Below are 16,802 nucleotides of genomic sequence, written 5' to 3'. Positions count from 1 at the left end.
GTGGGTGGATAATATACACACAGCTTTTGGCAATGACTTGATGACAGGCCACACCGCTCTAGTGCCCAATTCCAATTATAATCCTGACATTGTGTGGGTTATATTTATCCAGTTAATGACAGCCCTATGAAATGTTTAGTCTCTCAAACCGGAAGGCGGTGGCAAACTGTTTAGCACACTTATCACTCTTTGATAACAGTCTTGCATGCCATGTTGGCGTTTTAGGAGGTTCGCTAGTAAGGGTAGGGTGGTGGTTGTTTGTCACATCCTCCATGTTTTCCTCTTCGTCGGGCACCAAGGAAGGGTCACATGAGAGGCCTGATGGAGGGGGGGGGGGGGGGTTCTTCTGGGCTACATTAGCGACTTTGTTACAGGATCACTTTACCACACACACGGGGTACCTTTGTGCTGTGTCATCTTCATCAATGCCCTGGAACAAGGGCAACCTTAGGGCGGACCTCTCCTGTTAAAAATGAATGTACGCCATGTACACTGTCACCATAACTGTTCTCCAGTTCATTCTCAGTTCCCAGTGACAATGTACACCTTCTTTGTAATCTGTATTTTGGAGGGACTTGCTGAGCCAATGTCCACATCCACCTGACAAGTGTTTTCCCCTACTAATTCCTAGTAGCGGAGTGGGACCCACCGTGCACTCAACTTAAAGCGGGGGTTCACCCGTACATAACACTTTTTCCCCTTAGATGGATGCTTGTTTTGTCTAGGGGAATCGGCTAGTTGTTTTAAAATATGAGCTGTACTTACCGTTTACGAGATGCATCTTCTCTATCGCTTCTGGGTATGGGCTGCGGGACTGGGCGTTCCCATTTTGATTGACAGTCTTCCGAGAGGCTTCCGACGGTCGCATCCATCGCGTCACGATTTTCCGAAAGAAGCCGAACGTCGGTGCGCAGGCGCAGTATAGAGCCGCACCGACGTTCGGCTTCTTTCGGCTACGAGTGACGCGATGGATGCGACCGTCGGAAGCCTCTCTGAAGACTGTCAATCAAGAAGGAACGCCCGCTCCCGAAGACCCATACCCGGAAGCGACGGAGAAGATGCATCTCGAAAACGGTAAGTACAGATCATATTTTAAAACAACTAGCCGATTCCCCTAGACAAAACGAGCATCCATCTAGCATCCATCTAAGGGGAAAAATTGTTTTATGGGTGAACTCCCGCTTTAACTCTTAAACCTCTGTACAGAATAGGAACCTCTGTGGTGCAATCTGCTCCGGCAGTGCCTATCCTGACCTCCCTGGGGCCCTAAGCAAAATGACATGTCACATTAAAGTTGAGAAGCGGGGGGGGGGGGTGTGCTGTTGTCGGAAGGGAGATGACATCTTACATTAAAGTGAGAAGTGGGGGTGTTGACTTCTTACCTCTTCTTCCATGCAGCCAGTGAGTTGAGAAGCGGGGTGAGGGACAGAAAATTACTTCTCACCAGGCGGGGCCTCTAGTAAATTGGTGGGCCCCCCGAAACTTTGCGGGGTCCTAAGCGGCTTGCACAGTGAGCCTATAGGGCGGATCGGCCCTGCGCTCTGGTTGCTCTGGAAGATGGAGTATTTCACTGGGGACAGGCCATCCCGGGACAGCTTAGTAAAAAACGTGACTGTCACGGCAAATCCAGGATAGTTGGCAAGCATGATGTAATGCAAGATGATCATCGGGCCCCTATACACCTGGGGCCCCTGGGCACTGCATTGGGTACCCATGCATTAAGACGGCCCTGATGCCAAATTAATTATACACGTGAATTTAGCAATAGTTGTGCATAAGACAGAAATTTCTCAATATGCATCAGTAGATTATAAGCCATTGACAGAGGTTCACTATGAAGTATTGATTTCAGGGATGAATATCACGCAAAGCAATTTACTGTTACATACAAACACTTTATGGATTACAGCAGACCTGGATGGCGTAAGTGCCGATCGATCGGCGAGTCAGCGAGCCCGGCGACCAAGGGGGAGGTTGGTGTGGGGTGGCGGGCTGGAGCGACCGGGGGGGGGGGTTAATTTCTCAGGTTTGGTTGCCACCCCCCCAGAGGGATGAGGCATCAGCCGCCACTGCATATAACACCTTAAAGTTGACGTGGTTATATAAACTATTAACAGGTTAAATTCTGCTATGGCAGGCCAACAAATCCTGACTACCAGCTGCACCTAAAATAGCTAGCCCTCTACTTTGCTTCACACCCCCCCCCCCCCCCCCCCCCTTCTAGTCACAACCAACCTATTAGGTCAGATAATTTAAAAAGGATATATAGTAAAACCTACTAAAAAGAAATTCTGACATATACATCGCTGACATGTTCTGCACTGCCCTACAGGAGACATTGAAGGCACTTCGTTCTGCACTCCTGTGACCTGTATTTAGCCAACAGCGGGCTAAAGTCCGCTGTCAGATTACGTAACTCTGACTCTTATGCCGCGTACACACGGTCGTTTTATGTGATGAAAAAAAATGACGTTTTTAAAAACGTCACTTTAATTGACCGTGTGTGGGGGAAAACGTCGTTTTATGTCTTCTAAAAAACGACCAAAAAAAATTGAAGCATGCTTCAATTTTATGTGTCGTTTTTCAAAACGTCAACTTTACTTCACAGAAATTGACCGTGTGTAGCAAAAACGTCGTTTAAAACGACGTTTTTTCATCCGCGCATGCCCAGAAGCTACTTATTAAGCAAGCTTCAATGGAAAAACGTGGTGGAACGTAATCTCGCTTTGCTAGAACATTGTGAGAAAAACGATGGTGTGTAGGCAACTTCGTCTTTGAAAATTTAAGTTTCAAAAACGTCGTTTTTTACTTCACAGAAAATGTCGTTTTTTTTTCATCACATAAAGTGATGGTGTGTATGCGGCATTAAGCGTGCCTGACTTTAATGTGGGGATCTACCCAGATTCTTGGACTGGCAGCTGGCTCAGCCTCTCAGCATGCCACTTAGAGCCTGAACCAGCAGCGCCCTCTCCCCTGCACAGTCCGGCACTCCAGTGAGCACTGGGGGGGGCAGAGAAGAAAGCTGATGACTGACAGTCACCAGATCTCTGCTCACTGAAGACTGAGAACTGAGCGATCAGGGGGTCTTTGATCTCTCAGTTCTTGGTCTTAGAGGCGACGGTGGCGGACAGATGAAGCATTGGGCCGATGCTGCATCCACCTGAGTATGTGCATGAATTTTTATTTTTTTAATCACTCCCATAACCTAATCTTATGCCTCCCCTATGGCCTTACACAGAGGCGGCCCATTCATTACGGGTGCCGCCCCCCCGGTCCATCGCCACCTCCCCTATACATGCTTTCCGTGCCTTGGATTCCAATGCGGAGGGGCTGTTTTTTTTTTTTTTTTTTGAAGCACTGATTAGAGCCAGAAGCTCTAATAGGCTTTAACCACTTTGTTACCGGGCCTATTTTGGCACTTTTCTCCTTTATGTAAAAATCACAATTGTTTTGCTAGAAAATTAATCAGAACCCCCAAACATTATATATATTTTTTTAGCAGACACCCTAGGGAATAAAATGTCAGTCATTGCAACTTTTTTTCTCGCACGGTATTTGCGCAATAATTTTTCAAACGCCTTTTTTTAGGGAAAAAAACTGTTTCACGAGTTAAAAAATAACAAAACAGTAAAGTTAGCCCAATTTTTTTGTATAATGTGAAAGACGATGTTACGCCGAGTAAATAGATACCTAACATGTCACGCTTTAAAATTGCACACACTCATGGAATGGCGCCAAACTTCGGTACTTAAAAATCTCCATAGGCGACGCTTTAATTTTTTTTACAGGTTACTATTTTTGAGTTACAGAGGAGGTCTAGTGCTAGAATTGTTGCACACGCTCTAACGCACGCAATAATACCTCACATGTGGGGTTTAAACGGTGTTTACATATGTGGGCGGGACTTGCATGCGCGTTCGCTTCTGCACGTCAATAAGACCCCACATCTCTCCTACAGGCTTACAAGCATGAAATCGGTGAAAAAAAAATCACTGATTACATGCCAACAGCCGCGATAGCGGCTTTGTTTACTTTCGGGTACCGGGCGTGACGTCATAATGTCGCGCCCGGTCCTCCGACGGTCATAGAGATGACTGTGACCGTCTGGTCACCAGTCATCTCTATGCTTCACCAACGAGCGCCGGCCGATTCGCTCTCCGGGCCCCCGATGGCACGGGAGAGCCCGGAGAAGCACCGGATGGCGGCGGGAGGGGGGGACATCCCCTCCCGCTGCCTAGAAGAACGATCGAGCGGCGGAAGCGCCACTTTGATCGTTCTTCTGGTGCACAGAATCGCCGGCTGAAGGCATCATTCAGATATCACCGCACAAAGCCGAGGACGTCCTGGGACGTCCTCTGGGTCTCAAGTGGTTAATATAGGGTGCACTCAGGTCACAGAGAGTGCGCTCAGAGCTCACCCACGTGTGTTACAACAGCGAATCAATATTCGCTGTTGTAACACTGATCCTCCTCCCAGCCAATCAGGAAGCAGGTTTTGACACCGGTCACCCGATTGGCTGAAAAGACAAGGAGGAGGATGGGGAGGAGCTGGAAGCTGCCATGGAGGAGAGGACTTGGAGCCGAGCACCACGCTGCCTGCCACCCGCCACAGAGGGGTAAGTGCCAGACCAACCTTTAAACAGGGCGGGGGGAGTAGTTGTTTGCCGCCCCCATCCAAAAAAAATCACCAGCCCCCACTGGCCTTACACAATATACACACAATGGAGCAACTTTGGATAGAAGATGCTGCAAGAGCCACAGTGCCAACTACTAATCTGAGAGGGCATTGTGGCTGGATAATAAACAATAGGAAACTCGGCAAGAAACCAGAGGACTGATAAAGACAAATCATTTTTTTTTCCCTGCAAATTTCTAACCTCCAAATAAATATCAATTAACAGCAAAGGCAGGTGTATTATTTTCCAGCAATGTACAGAACGCAAAAAATAAAATTAAAAAAATGGAAATACCTCGGAATCAGACATGTTCCCATTCAGTAGCTCTTCATTGTGTTCTCTCCATTTGTCACCAGTTATGGGGATGTAGTTATCCGTGAGGGCGTCCCAGACCCTGGGAATAAAAGACACTTGTCAGTGCATGGCGGAAGAGCCTGCCTTACCCTGGAGGCAATATAATGATGTCAGTGTAGAGATATCCCGAGCAGCAAAACCATTTTTTGTGGGAGATGAACATCCAGCGAAGAGAACAAACAGAACGTCCACTTCTATCAGTTATAAGACTAATGGGGTGCATTTACTAAAGGCCAATAGACTGTGCACTTTGCAGTTGCTCCACACATGCAGGAAAAAAAAAAGTTTAGTAAATCCAGTCCAATGTGTATAATAGGCATCAGTGTATGCAGTATTGTATGTGGCCAGAGGTGCGGGGGCGCTGGTGTATGTAGTACTGTATGTGGTCAGAGGTGCAGGGACGCTGGTGTATGCAGTACTGTATGTGGTCAGAGGTGCAGGGACGCTGGTGTATGCAGTACTGTATGTGGCCACAGGTGCGGAGGCGCCGGTGTATGAAGTACTGTATGTGGTCAGAGGTGCAGGGGCGCTGGTGTATGCAGTACTGTATGTGGCCAGAGCAACCACCATTTATTTCCTGCAAGTTTTTTCGGTCCATACAGAGTATGTCAGCATCAGAATCATCTAAACCACAGGTGTCAAACACAAGGCCCGCGGGCACAATCCGGCCCCCCATCCCTTTTTCAAGCCATTTTTCTTGTTCTCTCTCTTATTCTTTCTCGCCCCCTTTTCTTTGAGCCTCCCCCTCTTATCCTCTCCCTTGCATGTATTCTCTATTTTCATTCCTTCTCTTACTCCTTGGTGGGGGGGGGGTTGGGATGAGTGGCAGTGCTGGCAGGGAGTTGGGATGAGTGGCAGTGCTGGTGGGGGGTGTTCTGATCGGCCAACTTAGGTGCTCTTGATCAAGGTCATCTGCTGATCTGAGAACTGTAGTGGGGACTTTTAATGGCAACTATAATCACAGCTAGTGTTACTCACGTTGTCTCCAGTTTCACTGTCTCCTACTTTGTGGTGTCTCGTAGCAGTGACACCTATGCCGAAATCAGGAGATAGGGTCTCCTCCAGCCCCTCCCACTTCACATTCCTCACCAGTCAGCTGACCTCTAGTCTCTGCCCTCCAGCCATGCAGTGAACTGAATGGGCGGCTGCCAAGAGGCTGAGTGGGCAGCCACGGGCTCCAGGAACAGCCCAGCTGGGCGGCCATGGGCTCCAGGAACAGCCCAGCTGGGCGGCCATGGGCTCCAGGAACAGCCCTGCTGGGCGGCCGTGAAAAGGCTGAAAGAGCAGCATGGGCTTCAGGAAAAGCTCAGGATTCGGTGACCCCTGGCAAATCGTCATTCAACCCTCGAGGGGGTCCCGACCCTCAGGTTGAGAACCACTGAACTATGGGGCTAAGGGTTGGAAGTGGAGAATGGGGGAGAGGTGGATTGGTTGGATGACAGGATGGGGAGGGTTTGTGGTACTTAGTTAAGGGATAGCTGGGGTCTCCTCGACAGCAGAGAAGAGACAAGTGACAAGCAGGCAGTTTGACACCCACCCGCCCTCCCTGTGTTTTGTTTGGTTGGTTTGCTTTATCTATTTGCAGGTGCAATATGAGCAAAGGACGTCATGGCAGCTGATCGTGTGGCGGTGGTTGGTATTTTGATCGTGGAAGAATATACGGTTGAGATGGAAGTGTGGTGGGGCTCATCGGCGGTATGGTGTATTCCAGTTACTAAGGTTAGCTGGAATACAGTAATAGTTGCACTGCGTATGTGGGGTGTGTCACGGCTGGAGGCCTGGTATGGTAAAAGGTCCCACAGTGTTACAAGTGGAACAAGTTGTAATTCTGGGTGCCGTCATAAGACGAACAGGCTGATAAGTTGTTTTTGTTAATAAAAGGGCTGCTATGGTCATTTGTACTCCAATTCATGTGTGGTCTCATAAATTTAGTTAGTGAGTCGTAATGATGCAATGGTAGATGTGGGCACGGGCAGGCCCGGATTTACTCCCTTTGCCGCCCCAAGGCCAGGTCCTTCAATGCCGCCCCCGCCTGCGCAGTACAGGGGGGACATTATTTGCCGGGTGACTTTTTCAGCAGGACACTGAGAAGCGGGGGGGGTGTTGCTGCCAAAAATGACATTGAGCATTGGGGGGTGCTGCTGCCGAAAATGACAAAATGACATTGAAAACCGGGAGGGGGGTTGCTGCTGCCAAGAACTATCTCACCTCCTCTTTTTTCTCCTCTCACCATCCGCATGACAGGGGGGAACTCCCGATATGAAAGTAAAAGTGTCCTCTCCTCTCAGCCGCAGTGCCGCCCCTGCACCCACTGCCGCCCGAGGCCTGGCCTTGTCTGGAATCCGGCCCTGGGCACGGGTCGCCAAGAATTGTGGATGTCTGCTTTGAGAAAAATCTGCTAATTTATCTAACACAAGAATGCCCAAGGATAAGAAACGACTCCAGTGAATGATTATATTTAGAAATGTATATAGTCCTACCATTATAGACTACTGAGACCTTATAAAGACTTTAAATGCCTATCATCCCTATAGCTGGTCTCTCTGTAGCGCTGGCAGCCTAAGCAGAACCCTGCCAAGAAAAACACAATCTAACAGCTGCATCCACCACACGCGGTTTGGAGACCAGGGCCTGACCTAGTAATTTTACAGCTACATAAAAGTCAGCCCGACAAGAGTGGCTGAGCAACGGTTTCCATGGAAATATCAATGGTGCAGAAGGGAAGCTGGCTGGTGGGCATACATCCAGCGTCATTGATCCTCAAGCACTGTAGTAAGAACCACAGGCCAGAATGCTGTGCACAGATGAGCATCTGTCCTGGCATGAAGCAGTCTGTGAACTCCCACCACGGCGGTGGCCTCGAACCAGAACCTGGCACTGCCCACTCTTAGAACCATTTTGCTTCAAGAGGCTCAGGAGAGACAATTAAAAGTGGTGATGTGATGGTTGCATTCATTTTGTTTAATGCTTTCTTTAATTTATCTATACAGCAGGGTTTGCCAGTGCAAATTAATATCAGCTGGTTCAGTCTCACCTGGTGGTCTATAAAAAGGTGTCTCATTACCAAGGTGTTACACAGGAAACACCTCATGGTGGGTAAAAGCAAAGAGCTCTCTCAAGACCTTTGCAACCTAATTGTTGCAAACTATGATGATGGCATTGGTTACAGAAGGATTTTTAAACTTCGGAATGTTCCAGTGAGCACTGTTGGGTGTCAGGTCACCTGTGGCCAGGTGACAAGTGCACCCCGTTGGGGTCAGGGATGCACCACAGGGTAGTGAAACCTATGACCGACTGCTGCGATAAGAGAGGAAGTGTGAACCCAAGATCGCCCAGGGCGCGGAGTCTAAGACCCAGCTTTGTGTTCACCAGAGCCTCTAGTGGTGAGGATGGCCTTCGCCGCAGCTGGATCCAGGTCGCGACCCCTGGGATCCCCTAGGTCACGCTCTGCAGGGAGAGAGGGGAAGCAGCAAGCAGACAAGCGGTAGTGATGGGTAAGCCGAGGTCGGGGCAACAGGCAGACAGGGGTAACCGAGGGACAGGCAAAAGGTCAACATCACAGGCAAACAGGAGAAGTCAGGGACGAGCCAAAAACGGTACACAGGAAGATAATCGTAGCACACTGCAGACAGGAACATTTGGTGTGTTCGCAAGTTCTGGTGTGAACCATACAGGGGGGTGTTCGGCTCATCCCTATTAGTGACTAACAGTCACACAAGTATGATTTTTGTTTTCCGTAAATAGCTTCCTTTACCATAGTGCAATCCTCCTTCACTTACCTCATCCTTCCATTTTGCTTTTAAATGTCCTTATTTCTTCTGAGAAATCCTCACTTCCTGTTCTTCTGTCTGTAACTCCACACAGTAATGCGAGGCTTTCTCCCTTGTGTGGAGTGTCGTGCTCGCCCCCTCCCTTGGACTACAGGAGAGTCAGGATGCCTACTAACACACAGCTCCTTTCTCTATCTGCAACCTAGAGAGCGTCCTGACTCTCCCGTAGTCCAAGGGAGGGGGCGAGCAGGACACTCCACACCAGGGAGAGAGCCTTGCATTACTGTGTGGAGTTAAAGACAGAAGAACAGGAAGTGAGGATTTCTCAGAAGAAATAAGGACATTTAAAAGAGAAATGGAAGGATGAGGTAAGTGAAGGAGGACTGCACTAAGGTAAAGGAAGATATTTAGGGGGAAAAAATTGTACCTTTACAACCCCTTTAAGAACCATGACTCAGGAGTGGGGCCGCCAGCGTCCCTAACAACCAGTCATGCTACACTGTACCCAAACTAAATTTTTATCATTTTGTACCCACAAATAGATCTTTCTTTTGGTGGTATTTGATCACCTCTGAGATTTTTATTTTCTGCAAAAAAAATGACTGAAAATTTAGAAAAAAAAGTTATTTTTTTGTTTCTGTTATAAAACATTGTAAATAAGTAAGTTTTCTCCTTCACTGATGGGCACTGATGGTACTGCACTGACGGGCACTGATAAGGCGGCACTGATGGGCACCGATGAGGTGGCACTGATGTGGTGGCATTGATGGGCACTCATATGCGGCATGGATGGGCACTGATAGGCGGCACGGAGGGGCACGGATAGGCGGCACAGATGGGCACGGATAGGCGGCACAGATGGGCACGGATAGGCGGCACAGATGGGCACGGATAGGCGGCATGGATGGGCACTGATAGGTGGCACGGATGGGCATAGATGGGCACTGATGGGCGGCATGTATGTGTTGTACTAATGGATGCCAATCAGTGCCAAACAATGCCTGCCAATCATTTATGCCCATGGTGGGCACTGATTGGCATTCATTGCGGGCACTGATTGGCATCCATTATTTGTGTCATCCCTGGTGGTCTAGGGTGGCATACCTTTGTTTTACATCCCTGGTGGTCTAGTGGAATCCTCGGGTGGCATACCTTTGTTTTACATCCCTAGTGGTCCAGTGGGCATCCCTAGTGGTCCAGTGGGCATCCCTGGTGGTCCAGTGGGCATCCTCGGGGGGGCTGTGCTGATAATCGATCAGCACAAACCCCCCCCTGTCAGCGGAGCAGCCGATCGGCTCTCCTCTACTCGCGTCTGACATCGTGATCAGCCGTGATTGGACACGGCTGATCACGTGGTAAAGAGTCTCCGTGCGAGACTCTTTACCTAGATTGGTGTTGCGAGGTGTCAGACTGACACCCTGCAACAACGATCGCCGCGATGCGCGCCCCCGGGGTTTGCAGAAAAACATGGCTGCCTGCTTCTGCAACTTCCAAGTGTGCAAATATTATACTTTTCTTATGCGAGAAACAGGCTAACCGGTGGCCAATGGTCAATACAGCTCTCACCGTAGCAAATACGCAGGCATATGCTCTTGTTGTTGTCGTCGATTCCCCATCCATTATACATAATAATTAGAAAAGCATGGCAGATGTTTGTGCCACAGACACAGTGCACTGCCAGCAGATTAGATACGAAACAGCTTACTCTGCCAGGACAAAGGCCCTGGGCACAGGCAAAGACACAATTTGGAAAATACTTCAAAGACAACTTGTATATAACCACAGTTGCAAAAAAAAATAGAAGTCCCAGCGTGCAAGTTACACATCTAACCATGGATTCCGAACTCAACACAACGGCCAATGCTCTGAACTAATAGCTTTGTTCACCACATCCTGTTTTCTAACTACAGTAGTGCTTGTCAACTCTTGAGCCTCCAATACGGCCCCTGACATCACCAAAGGGCCGCACATACGGGTTGATTTACTAAAGGCAAATAGACTGTGCAGTTTCTCCAGGGATTAGTAAATGAGGTAAAGCTTCACTTTGTAAAGAGTACCCAATCACGTGAAAGAAAAATATTTTAAAAAAGACAGCATTTTTGCTTGCATAAGATTGGATGATGAAAGTCAGCATCCTGTGGGTCCTACTGGTTACTGACCTGTAGGTCCTGCTGGCTGCTGGCCTATAGGTTCTGCTGGAAGCTGGCAATGACCTGTGGGTCCTGCTGGGAGCTGACCATGGCCTGTGGGTCCTGCTGGGAGCTGACCATGGCCTGTGGGTCCTGCTGGGAGCTGACCATGGCCTGTGGGTCCTGCTGGGAACTGGCCATGGCCTGTGGATCCTGCTGGGAGCTGACCATGGCCTGTGGGTCCTGCTGGGAACTGGCCATGGCCTGTGGGTCCTGCTGGGAGCTGACCATGGCCCGTGGGTCCTGTTGGGGACCGGCCTTGGCCTGTGGGTCTTGCTGGGAACTGGCCATGGCCTGTGGGTCCTGCTGGGAACTGGCCATTGCCTGTGGGTCCTGCTGGGAGCTGGATATTGTCTGTGGGTTACAGGCCATGGCTAGTTCTCAGCAGGACCTACAGGCCAGCGGCCAGCAGGAACCACAGTGTTGAGGGTTATCTTGAGGTTACTGGGTGAGCAATAGGGCAGGGTAAATTGGGTGTATGGAGGGGAGATAGATGGGATGTGGGGGTCCTGGGGACGTCTTCTTCAATCTTGGGAGGTGATGCTCCTGTCCTGGGGTCATGTAAAGTTGCAGCCCAAGCCAGTCACATGGGTCCCGACTCCCTGGCACGCCCTGCCTCTGCCTGCATCCAAGATCCGGGAGTTGTAGTTTCCTGGTTGTGTTGCTTCTCTACCCAATGGGAACTTGAGCGCGTGCGGACTAGAACTTCCAGAATGCAACAGTGTACGTCAGCTAGTCGGTGGCTGGCCGCTGCGACCTTGCCCCCGGCCTACTTTCTCCAAGAAAAAATAATAATTAGTCAGCGGACAGCGGGAGGCCGCTGGCCGTTTTACATATTAGTTAGGATCGTTCCTTGCTCCAGGGTGGCATTTGTCCCCCCTTGCAGACGCCCATGACGGTAGATGGCGTCCAAAGAGACTCACAGAAGGATGGGTTAGCCCAGAAGCTGCCTGAGCCGAGTCTCAGCGTGCATCGGCTACTGGTCCAGCCGGCACCATGCTTGATGTCGAACCTCCGCAAAACACCAGGAACCAGACTTCCAGGCAGGAACGCGCATAATGGTTGCCAAGACAACGCGTTTCGGAGGCCTAGCCTTCTTTATCAGGTCCCCTTTTATGACACATTCCTATTTTTTTACGCCATCATGTAAGTGCATTGCGTTATGTCAAATTTTTATGGGGATTTCACTAGGGCGGATTGCGCTCTCTCTTCTTTGTGTCATTTCAAGATCCTCCATCCATCCAGTGGGTGTCATGGAGAGCAGCAGCACCACTATCTTGTGTTATTACATTGTTAATGACTTTGCATCCATGAACAAAGGGGTCACGTGAAGATCTGAACATTGATTAGGTTGTTTGTATGGACTTGGCTTAAAGTGGAGGTTCACCCGAAAAGTTAATTTTTAACATTAGATTGAGGCTCATTTTGTGAAGGGGAATCGGGTGTTTTTTTAAAATCAAAGCAGTACTTACCGTTTTAGAGAGCGATCTTCTCCGCCGCTTCCGGGTATGGGCTGCGGAACTGGGCGTTCCTACTTGATTGACAGACTTCCAACGGTCGCATACATCGCGTCACGATTTTCCGAAAGTAGCCGAACGTCGGTGCGCAGGCGCCGTATAGAGCCGCACTGACGTTCGGCTTCTTTCGGCTACTCGTGACGCGATGTATGCGACCGTCGGAAGGCTGTCGGAAGCCTGTCAATCAAATAGGAACGCCCAGTCCCGAAGACCATACCCAGAAGCGGCGGAGAAGATCGCTCTCGAAAACGGTAAGTACTGCTTCGATTTTAAAAAAACTACCCGATTCCCCTTGACAAAATGAGCATCAATCTAATGTTAAAAAAAAAAAATCGGGTGAACTCCCGCTTTAAATCTGAGGGTAATACAATCTGATCCTACTTTTGCTATGTTAGTAAAAGAGGTTGTCAGCTATGTCACTAGCCATCAGGTTTATCAAAATGACAACAGTGAAAACTGATATTACTTACTCTTCGTCCCGAAGCCGTTCCTCCTCTTCTTGGATCTGCAGATGATTCTTTACTGGGGCCAAGTTTTCAGTTTTGGCATTGTAATTTCGAAAGCAAACATTTAGCTTTTCATCAAACTCATTGACGAGGTCTTCCATGGATTTGAAGCTGATTATTTCAGAGCTGAAGTTCTCTAGCTCGGAGAGGGAGGCATCCTCCAGATGTCGAGAGGGTGACAAGTAGATACTCCTTGACTTCTCTTCCCTGTCCTCGGAGTAGGACCTCACATCTTCAAACTCCTCATCCAGGCACACCAAGGGGGCCTCCATCTCTGAGTACCTCAGGGGTGGAGGCTGGGAGGAGACTGGCCCTTTCAGTTTGCCTGTTTGGACACAATATAGACATAAGTCAGTCAACAACTATATAACTAAGCAAGGAATCATAATGTACTGTATGTGAGATGAGGAAAGACATAATTTATACAGTGTTTCCCCGAAAGTAAGACCTACCCCGAAAATAAGACCTAGCGCTATTTTCCAGGAGGGCTGCAATATAAGCCCTACCCCGAAAATAAGCCCTAGTTTGAAATGCCTGTAAAATCCTATAATCCACTCTATTACAGTATTATATAATGTACAATGTGTGTGTTTCTGTAATATAATTGTGGGGAAGAGAGCTCTGGCGGGTCACAGAAGCACAGAGCGGCCATATAACGAAGGTATTTGGCAATTTTTTTTTACAGAAACACACACATTGTACATTATGTAATACTGTAATAGAGTGGATTATAGGATTTTACAAGCATGTTAACTCAGTTCACACTGGGGATTCCTGACAGGCAGGGAGGGAGAGGGGGAGAGAAGACAGCACATTACATGGTAAGACCTACCCCGAAAATAAGCCCTACCGTGTCTTTTGTTTATAAGACCCAGGCTTATTTTCGGGGAAACACGGTAATAGGGGTCTCCAAACTTTTCAAACAAAGGGCCACTTTATTGTCCTTCAGACTTTAGGGGGGTCGGATTGTGGCCAGCAGGGGCAGAAAATGTCACAGGCCTAGCATCAGTGAGAATACATATGGCCTCAGGGTTGGTGGTCAATAGGAGGAGTATTCCCCCTATTAGTAGGAGGAAGCGTATCCCATCATTGGTAGCGGTAAAAGATATAGTGCCCCATTGTTGGTGTCAGTGGGAAAAATAGTTCCTCATATCAGTGGAAGGAAATTGTGCCAAATAAAAGCTAGCAAAGGGCCACATCTGGCCCTCGGGCCACAGTTTGGAGACCCCTGATTTATAACCTCAAAAAACATCTATTTTTAAAGGTAAACACAAAAGCAACCATGCAAAGGGGGTTCATTTACTAAAACTTGAGAGTGCAAAATCTGGTGCAGCTCTGCATAGAAACCAATCAGCTTCCAGTTTTTTTCTCAAACCTAAAGGGGTTGTAAAGCTTTGTGTTTAGGATGCATTAAGGTGAAAAAACACTTTGCAGTCTCCGGCCCCACGAGCCCCCATTTTACTTACCTAAGCCCAAAATTTCAGAGGGCGCGATCCCGCGTCATTCTCCCCATGGCTGCTCGGCTCTTCATTGGATATATTGATAGCAGCGCAGCCATTGGCTCCCGCTGCTGTCACTCAAATCCAATGACGTGGCCACCGAGGGGGCGAGGCCGAGTCATACAATCGGTAGCTATAGACGCCGATTGTATGACACGGGAGCACGCCCGCAAGGTAGCCCTCTCGGGAGAGAGCTATACCGCCTGAAAAAATCGTGCCTTGTAGTCTTCAATGTGAAAGCCCGAATGCTTTCACACTGAAGCGGGACCGCTCCAAAAGTCCTGCTAGCCGCATCATTGGAGCGGTATAGGAACGGGGTGTTTACCGCTCCTATACTGCTCCTTCCTATTGAAATCAATGGGAAACCGCTGTAATACCGCCGGCAATGCGCTTCTGCAGAGGCGCATTGCCGGCGGTATTAATCCTTTTTCGGCCAATAGCGGGGGTTAAAACCGCACCGCTATCTGCGAATATCACGGTAAATATAACGGTATAGAGGTGCTAAAAATCGCAACGCTATACCACCACTGCACCTCCACTGCCCCGTGTGAAAGGGGCCTAAGTGTCACTTTAATTAACAAGCTGAAGGTAGAATTGATTGGCTACCATGCACAGCTGCACCAGATTTTGCACTCTCCAATTTTAGTAAATCAACCCCAATGCATATTGAAATCAGGGGGGGGGGGGGGACATAGTAAACATGTCCTTCAAAAATGTTCCAGAACACTACACTTGTTTCAGAATGTAGTAGCATATCTTTTTTTCCCGTATGAGTGCCATGCTGTGTACCAGGCTATCAAGTAACACATGCTGGACGATGGAGTCATACTTACACAATTTATAAAATGTCATTTTATATCTATTTTTATTGTACAGCTGTAGCCAAAAGTTTTGAGAATGACACCATTTTCTCAAAGTCTGCTGCCTCAGTGTTTTTAGAATTTTTGTCAGATGTTACTCTGGTGTACCGACGTAATATTACAAGCATTTCATAAGTGTCAAAGGCTTTTATTGACAATTACCGTATTTATCGGCGTATAACGCGCACCTTTTTCCCCTTAAAATCAGGGGGAAATCGTGGGTGCGGGTTATACACCGATCCCAGCTGTCTCTGAGTGCCGTAGCCTAGAGCCGAGCGTACTGCGCACTCGGCTAGGCTCGGCCCCGCCCGCATCCACGCGAGAGGATCCGAGAGAAGCCGAGCCGAGTGTACTGCGCACTCGGCTAGGCTCAGCCACGCTCGGCTCCGCCCGCAGCCACGCGAGAGGAGCCTAGAGAAGCCGAGCCGAGTGTACTGCGCACTCGGCTCGGCTAGGCTCGGCCATGCTCGGCTCCGCCCGCAGCCACGCGAGAGGAGCCGAGAGGACCCGAGAGAAGCCGAGAGGAGCCGAACACACAGGAAGTCTGGCTCCTCTAGGCTCTGCGCCAAATCCAAAAACAAACACCGCTGCAACCCCAGGCAAGGTGCGGATGGACTCGCAGACGGACACCGGACCCCATGCAAGGCCGCAGACGGACACCTCCAAAGCCGCAGACAAACACCCACAAGGCTGGACGGACCCCGCGCAAGGAAGCCGCAGACGGAGACCCACAAGGCTGGACGGACCCCGGCCGCAGACGGACGCCAGACAAGGCCGCCGATGGACGCAGGGCAAAAATTTACATTTTTTTTTTTCTCCTTAAACTACCTTTCTAAACACGATGCGCGTTATACGTAGAAAAATACGGCACATGACGTTTATGTAAAGAGTCAATATTTGCAGTGTTGACCCTTTTTTCTCAAGACCTCTGTAATTCCACCCTGGCACGCTGTCATCAACTTCTGGGCCACAACCTGGCCTATGACAGCCCCCCATTCTTGCTGAATCAATGCTTGGAGTTTGTCAGAATTTGTGAGATTTGTTTGTTAACTCGCCTCTTGAGGATTGACCACAAGTTCCCAATGGGATTAAAGTGGTTGTAAACCCATTACAACCACTTTTTGCTACAGGTACGCCTATAATAAAGCTTACCTGTAGCTACCCAGCATATCTCCTAAACCTGCACGGTTTAGAAGATATGCATCTGCATGTGCCGATGACACAGGTGCTCCCCCCCCCCCCCCCCCAGCAACAGCACGTACGTTTTGTTGCTTCAGTGAGTGCGCCGTTACCGGCGACTACCGCGTGCACGCATGGGAGTGACGTCATCGTGGTTCCGGGCCAATCACAGCCCCGGAGCCTACGATACCCGGAAGTAACTCTGGGAGCAATGTCGCCGGCCGGAGCGAGGTACGAGGACCGCTGCGGGGGC

General features: G+C 49.2%; 1 protein-coding gene across 4 annotated transcripts in view; it reads right to left on the bottom strand.

Moving 5' to 3' along the window:
* FEZ1 (fasciculation and elongation protein zeta 1) overlaps positions 1–16,802 on the bottom strand; it is an 81,286-nt gene that overhangs the window by 47,807 nt on the left and 16,677 nt on the right. For all 4 annotated transcript variants that reach the window (XM_040326433.1, XM_040326434.1, XM_040326435.1 and 1 more), the window contains exons 2-3: positions 12,976–13,336; positions 4,970–5,069 (exon numbers count right to left, since the gene is read on the bottom strand). In XM_040326433.1, the coding sequence (XP_040182367.1) occupies positions 4,970–5,069; positions 12,976–13,283 (408 nt within the window). In that variant the 5' untranslated portion in view covers positions 13,284–13,336. The remainder of the gene's footprint in view (positions 1–4,969; positions 5,070–12,975; positions 13,337–16,802) is intronic.

The sequence above is a fragment of the Rana temporaria genome, chromosome 10, assembly GCF_905171775.1.
Source record: "Rana temporaria chromosome 10, aRanTem1.1, whole genome shotgun sequence".
NCBI classification, from domain to species: Eukaryota; Metazoa; Chordata; class Amphibia; order Anura; family Ranidae; genus Rana; species Rana temporaria.
Note: the sequence above shows the minus strand (reverse complement) of the source record. Positions and strands in the feature narration are given on the sequence as shown.